The following is a 7,440-nucleotide window of genomic DNA, read 5'->3' as shown; positions in this document are numbered from 1 at the left end:
CAAATAGCATAATATACAATCAAATATTAACGGAGGGTGCATGTTGTTGGGACAATTATCAATAATGTCTGCAAATGTTTCCTATAGTCTACTGTGAGACAGAGAAACAACATCTCATCATGATCCCACTGGGAGATTCATCTTATGGTTAAGCTAGTGAGAGAGGCAAGAGTCTCTAATAAATGAATCTAGATAGATACAATGGGACCTAGAAGTAAATTTATAGGGCTTAAGAAACACAACATAAAGGAACCATTCTCCTTGAGCACAATACTGAAGACGACAACGTCCTTCCGGGAGAGGTGTCTCTACTAGACCTTGTTTCTTCAACATGAATCTCTCATAAGATGAGCCCCATCGAATAAAACCCTTTGTCAAACACGACAACTCCTAATGTAGGATAGGCAACAACTGAGAATGCGTATAACACTTCAACCAGTAATAATTATAAATTGAAATAAATTTTTAATAGTCGATTTTTAAATTTTAAAATGAATCTAACTCATTCAAAAAATAATAAATGAGATTAAAAGTTATTGAGTCTAAGTAAAACTCTTAACCAACATCAATGATTTATAACTCGCGGGCTTATCCAATATGGTCCATTAAATATAATTTAAGTTTAATAAAAATTATTAATATTCCAACCTTAAAATAATCAGACCAGATTACTACAATAACAACTTCTGGAAGTCTTGTTTTGGTTGTATCTATTAACATTATGATTGTGTTTGGTTGTTAAACTAAACTCAACTCATTTCAAACAAATCATTGATATGACTCATTACTTTTTTAAATTTTTATAAAAAAAAGTTAAACTCATATCAATCTATTTTATATATTTTAATCTAAAAAATTAAATTCATCTCAATTTAAAAAATTAAATTCATCTTAATAAAATTTATAAAAAATATTATTATTTATAGTCTCACTCAATACATCTCAACAACTAAACAAAACATCTCACATTTTTAATGCTTGACTCAATGGAGGGAGGGACGGCCCTCCAGGTTTCTAACTAAAGCACAAAAGCAACGATGAGTCAATAATCATCGAGATGGGCACCAGCCGCACCCCCAAAGAGAGATTGAGACCAAAAGTTGGGGAAAGGTCCCTTGTTTAGAATTCCGAACCAACACTTTTTCAGACATCCAATAAAATATAAATAAAGGTAGGGGTTTAAAGTTTGACTAATGGCTCCTTTGACATTTAGAAAATTATAAAATTTTATAAATAATTTATAAATAAAAACACAAAATTTAAAAAGTACTTTATATTATGATATTAATAAATGATAATATTAATAAATGCCCCTTAGCCTATAGTAAAGGACCTTTTCTTACTATATTTCACGGAGACAATGAGAAAACAACTCAAACGGAGCCCACATTTAGCGTGCGTCCACCTCCATAATTTAACCGAGAAAAAAATCTATTTATAATTTGATCATTTTTTTAAAAAAAAAAAATTTATCAAATTAAACATTGAAAAATAAATGATAAGAGTACTCCAATACTTTATAAATGAATGATGTTCAGAGCATTTAATAGAAAGATGTTCATAGCATAATCAACTATGGGTACATTGTTTTTATTGGGAATAATAACTGAATACAATAACCATGGAAGACACCCAGCACATAGGTTTAGTGAAGTGGTGCCCTTTGCTTATTCAGAAGACTTGATCAATCACTAATTTCCCCTTTTTCTTTTTATCTTCTACTGATAGTGATAGTTACCATTCATACAAATGATTTAACTTGGCCTAATCCATCTATAATACTGAGTGTTCATTAGGATCGAAAATACGGTTGTGGCAAGTGGGATTGCAAGGATAAGGGCAATCTATCTTTTGGAATGGACTTCGGTCATAATACCAGTCTCCAACTGCCTTTGCAATTGTCTGCAGAACATTTTTGTTTAATATAATAATGGAATTAGTTTCTGCAAAGGGAAACTGGAAAAGCAAGCAGTGAAACAGACGAAGTAAAATTAAGTAAGTTGTAATAATGAACAACAAAAATGATAAACAAATGGAGAAGATAAAGATGTATCTTACTGTTCTACCCAGCATTGGAGAATCATCCCTTAACCATGTCTCCTGCGTTTCGGTTTGGCAGTGAGCATAGCAAGAGTCTATGAATAATCCTCTAGATGAAGAGGCGCCCAGTCCACTCACCGCACTTAAAAATTGCATCCTGAAATCTGAAAACAAACATCTAGATAATTAGTAAAATCTCCAGAAGCGGGCTGTTATTATCAATGATGATGTACTTTATCATATATAAATGCCATTCTTGGTTGTTTCCTAGAAGTATTTGTGCAAATGGCAGACAGGGTTACCATTTATTTATTTGCACAGATGATTTGACCCATTTCCCAGATGATGACTAATTCCTTACCCTTAGCCCCAAAAGAAAGTACATAAAAAATAAATAAATAAAAAATAAAAAAAAAAACTGAATTTCTCACATTAAGGTTTTAGAGAATGTTTCATGATCCATTTTCGATAAATAGAGAGCGTTCCACGATCCTAAAAACTATAAAATGTTATTAGGATGATATGGTATTCTTGAAGGATTCTTTGCTTGTCTCCTTGAAGAATTGTTTTATGGAATTTAGAAGATTCTGGTATTCACCTTGCATGGTAGTTAATTGAGTGGGTGAGCATTTCGTTATATCAAGTTTGCAGCTATGCCAGGTGCCATGGGGGTCAGCAACACCAGGCGCCAAAATGTTTTTTATCTGACAGAGAACAATGAGTTCAGGCATTCAAGATATGAAAGGTATGAAAGGCAGAAGGTTACCGCAAAATTTATATAAATAAATACGAAAAAAATTATAAATATATGTTACATTTTATCATTAGTATTTAGGTCACAGATATTTGCTAAAGCACAGTAACAAAAGCCAATTAAAGGTGGACAAAACCATCTTCAAATCTCATTTGATGCCGGTGTCAAGAAAGATGTTAGAAAAAGAAACACCTCCAATTTCAAACAAATATACCTGGTGATATTGAACTACCTGACATAACAGAGCTCAAAGTCGAGATCATGATACAAAGTTCACCACCACCATAGGTTTAAACCAGACCAAAAAGCAAATTACTATTTTCTCCCTAATAACCAAAGGTCCAAACCGACGCCTTAGGTCAGGTGGAAAAGGAGTGGGTGAATTAACACTTGGCCTCGGGCTCCAATTTTATCAAGCAAAAATGGCATTAAATAAATAATGGAATAATAGTAGAAACTGGATTATTTATAGCTTCAAATATCATCTATAAAATCTTTCCTCCTATTTGAAGCTGTTTCATCAAAGTTAAAGTACTTCAGAAGTGCTGCTTAAGAAGTTCCCATCCTCTGAAAACGAAGGACAGCAGCACAACGTTCACCCCCCATTTAATTTAATTAGTTGGGGTCAAGAAATGGACCCGTAATTCTAGTCTTAAACCTAGTTAACGTGGCAGGTTTTCTAATTTCAGTTTATACATTAATTTCTTTACTAAGGTAATGGAACCTATCATATGTACAAATTTCAAGGTAGAACCAGAGGAAGAATGGTGAACTCAATGTATGAAATTTGAAAGAATTGCAATAAACATTCATTCATCAAAAAAATAGAATGAGCTCACCTGCCATGAATCATAGGCTGCATTTACAAGAAATATTGGTGTTCGGATTAGCTGTACCACGTTTTGGGGAAAGAAACACTACAATAGAGTTTAGAATTAGTGGTAACACTGAAGAGGAAATGGTGAGGTGCAAGGTAATACCACAATAGGCGTACTTACCAACCCAGGTTTCATTTTTGAGGTGCATGAAGAAGGTAAATTCTTCGCTGAACCCTACACCAAAAACAAACACGCTCACTTTAAAGAATCAGGTTTTGCTTTTGAATGAATGCAAGCCTTAAAAAATGGAGGAGCTCTCCTTTCCTTGAAAGAGAAAATAGTTATGTTTATTTTCCTGCTTGACAGTGTGTGTGTGTGTGTGTGTGTGTGTGTGTGTGTGAGAGAGAGAGAGAGAGAGAGAGAGAGAGAGAGAGAGAGATTTCAATAACTAAGCCACTGAAAAATGAACGCAAAAGTTAAACAGCCTGTAGCAGCATAGAGAGCTAAAACCATAAAATTGCAAAACACAAGTTAATCATCTGAGAGAGAGCATGAATACATGTGTTGCAACCACTTCACTATAAAATGCTTCAATGTGTTGTGCTCCAGAAACATCCTTCCTGTTACACAATATTTTGGTGTCAAATCACATAAATGCACAACTTAAGCTAACTCTGTACTGGATGATGATGAAGTCCAGATGGAAGATGAAGAATATGAGCTTACGCGTTGATAACGTAACCAGCATCCGACAGGCATTTAACTTTAGCACCCATAGGTACAAGAGCTCTGAACTTATCACAATGCAAAATAGAAGTCAATCCACCAGCCGAACAACCGGAGAGAATAGCCTGTAGTTACAAGTCCTAATGAGTTATTGGAATGATGATTTGAGGAGGGTTATAAATTATAATCAACAAATGATTATAAAGATATACATTTTCAGCACTTCTCATTCCTTTTGACAACAGATCCTCAATAATGGCAAGCCAAACCCTTGCTCCTCTGAAGTGAAGGTTAGTTGCCTGATCAAATTATTAGCCAGTTAAAAACCCAAGAAATACAAAAAACATAGGATATAGTGGAATTAGGAGTTCCCTCAAAATTAAAACTTTCAGAATTTTGAATAACTTACCGGATCGACTGCTTCCACATCACCAGTAAAAGATGCCCCATCACAGTACCTAACCTTGATTCTGTGCCAGTTGTAGAAGTCTGGATATTAAAACAGTTTTTTTAATCTCATTAGAAAGCAAAGCTAAGGAGAATGGGGGATCATACAAGTTGAAACGATATTTAAATAAGTGAACTATTAAGTCATACCAGGATTAAACTTTTGAAATTTACTCAGCAAGCCAGAGAAAGCAACTTCCTTGACCATTTCCTTAGATGAACCTAGACGAGTGCTCTTACGAGAAAGGCAAGTGGTGACATTGTTGCACCATCCACCTCCCTGCGAATCAGAGCAAAGACAGGATGGTCAAAAATATAAATATATAAATAATAGAAGTGTATTAGATAGCATAAGAATCAACAAAACAAGACTGTTAAAGCCCTTGAGAACTACATTTGGAAGAAATTGTAACATTCGAATATCATAATATGTAAACAAGCATACAATATTCAGCTTTCTCTAGCCCATGAAGAATTGGAATTATTGTACTAATTTGGCATCAGAAAAGCTGTTTCAGTAGAAGCATTTTCCCCCTTTCTTCTTTCTATTGGCAATCAGTTCTAGCATTATGCCCCTGTTTCCTTGGTTTAAAAAAATAAAATAAATAGGGTACGGCAAACGGACAAACCTCAAAGTGAACCAACCAATTGTTCATTCCGGCACCAAATCCCTTATCCCAGTGGTAAGCTGGCGGACTTCCATCCAAACAAACTGCAGAACAGGTCAAATTCAAAAACACAATGAAACAAAGGTTTGAATGAGTTCAATTATTTTATGGGGAAGGACTAAATTCTGAAAGGAACAGAAGAAAGGCTCAATTATAATCAGTTTATTTTGAAATAAGTTTCTTACCAGCTCCTTTTGCTACAGCATTCTGGACATAAGTAATTCCTACATTAAAGCCTTCTGTTTTGAGCAGTAGCAAGGCACATAATAGAAGGTTTAAACATTGGGCTAATATTGCAAACGCCATTCTGCACAGAAAATATTGACAAAAGTCGAGATAAAACAAGGGAAAAAAATAATAATAATAAATAAAATAAAAATAAATAAAAACAGATCACTCCAGTCAGGATTATCTGTAGAAAATAAATTGACCAACAAGAAGCTTAATGCATTTATCACATAATTGGTTCCCAAATATAAATAGAATAATCATAAACGTGAGTAACCTCCTCTTAGGTTGAAATAACAAAGATATTAAGCATCTAGAAAAATTTCTCAACCCTCTATTTCTTTTGATAGGGAAATCCTAGAATTTACAAGATGAATAATCATAAATAAATAATCATCTTCCCTCTTCAAAAAAACGAAATAAAAAAATTAGTGTAAAATACTGAGTTACCTGACAAAACCAAAATCCAATTGCTTCAAACATAACAAAAGAACCACAACTTGGCCTCAACCAAACTAAATCTAACCTTTTTATATTGTAAAGCTTATTGAATTTAAATTCAAACTATCATTTTTAGATGCTAGATACATCATGGTGTGGTAACATAATATGACCCCGTAGAGTTTGAAACTTGATTTGAAGAACAGAAACTCTGCAAGATCAATAAGAAGAGAGTTTTTTCACCCTTTCCCCGTTTACAACGGTAGAATATCCAAAAATATGAAGAAAAAAAATGTAGAAAAGAAAGATCTACAAGATATATAAATATATGTGCAAAAAAGAAAACGAAAACACACTAAAAAGGTATAGCAGGAGAATTTCATTGTTATCACTGATGTAATCATATATTAGATTGACACAACACATGCCATTCTAACCAAATATAGAGTTGCTCATCCTTCGTCCAAATCTCATACATGAAAGAAAACTTAGTGATATATTTTTTTTTTGATAAATGAAGAAAACTTAGTGATATATTAGAGTTGATTATTAAAATATTTTCTATTACTTCGCCTAGTTAAATCCACTTAATGAATTTCTTTTTATTTTTCTTTCCCTTTGATGAATAGCTTACGATCAGAAAATGAACCAAATCTATGAAGAAAAGCAGTACCTATATATAACCAACTGTCAAAAAAAGCAGTACATATTTCACGAATTACAACCTGTACCTGAACTAGAAAATTAGGAGGGAACCTGAACCAGCTAGTTTTGAGAGAATGTGAATGAAACCCAGTTCAGTACATTGCTTCCTAGAGCTCCCAAATGAAAGCAAAAACCACGTCAAATACTGGGAGAGAGGAGAAAGCAATGAAAGGGAAAAGAACTGGCGGTAGCCTTTATGAGGAGCAACGAATGCTTTTCATAGAGATACTTTATATAGACAAAAACACACGTCCGAAGCAAGTGCTAAGATGCCCACGGGTCGAGCAGTGGAAGCAGAGAACCCAAGAGCCGACACTCATTCTCACTAACCACCCAATAGGATTAGTTTATTTGCTTGTGCGTGGGTCGGGCTTGTGGGTCAACCCGACTCGAATCTCCCGTAACGAATCTTTACTGTTTGCGTGTTATTACGCAACGTAATAAATGAGTGGACGTCGATGCCGGAATTAGACAGGTTCTGGTTTGAGCTAGCTCAGGAAGTCAGGATGAGGACTCCCACACGTATCTACCTCTTAATTCATCTTATCGTATTATATTCATAAATGCTATAGATTCTATCCCAATTGTGTCCGGATGATTTTTTTTATTTAGT

General features: G+C 34.1%; 1 protein-coding gene across 1 annotated transcript; it reads right to left on the bottom strand.

Annotated features, from left to right (window-relative positions):
* Positions 1-1,542: 1,542 nt before the first annotated feature.
* Positions 1,543-7,046, bottom strand: LOC122281801 (pectin acetylesterase 8-like). Its single transcript, XM_043093601.1, has 13 exons — positions 6,854-7,046; positions 5,639-5,760; positions 5,415-5,497; positions 4,936-5,065; positions 4,748-4,827; positions 4,551-4,637; positions 4,339-4,463; positions 4,172-4,232; positions 3,793-3,846; positions 3,634-3,711; positions 2,639-2,744; positions 2,059-2,204; positions 1,543-1,902 (listed from the first exon to the last, which is right to left on the bottom strand). Exons 2-13 carry the CDS (start codon positions 5,757-5,759, stop codon positions 1,774-1,776), a joined length of 1,200 nt encoding a protein of 399 aa, XP_042949535.1. The 5' UTR covers position 5,760; positions 6,854-7,046; the 3' UTR covers positions 1,543-1,773.
* Between the last annotated feature and the right edge of the window lie 394 nt (positions 7,047-7,440).

Source organism: Carya illinoinensis, chromosome 11 (genome assembly GCF_018687715.1).
Source record: "Carya illinoinensis cultivar Pawnee chromosome 11, C.illinoinensisPawnee_v1, whole genome shotgun sequence".
Taxonomy (NCBI): Eukaryota; Viridiplantae; Streptophyta; class Magnoliopsida; order Fagales; family Juglandaceae; genus Carya; species Carya illinoinensis.
The sequence above is the reverse complement of the archived record's forward strand: the minus strand, read 5'-3'. Positions and strand labels throughout refer to the sequence as shown.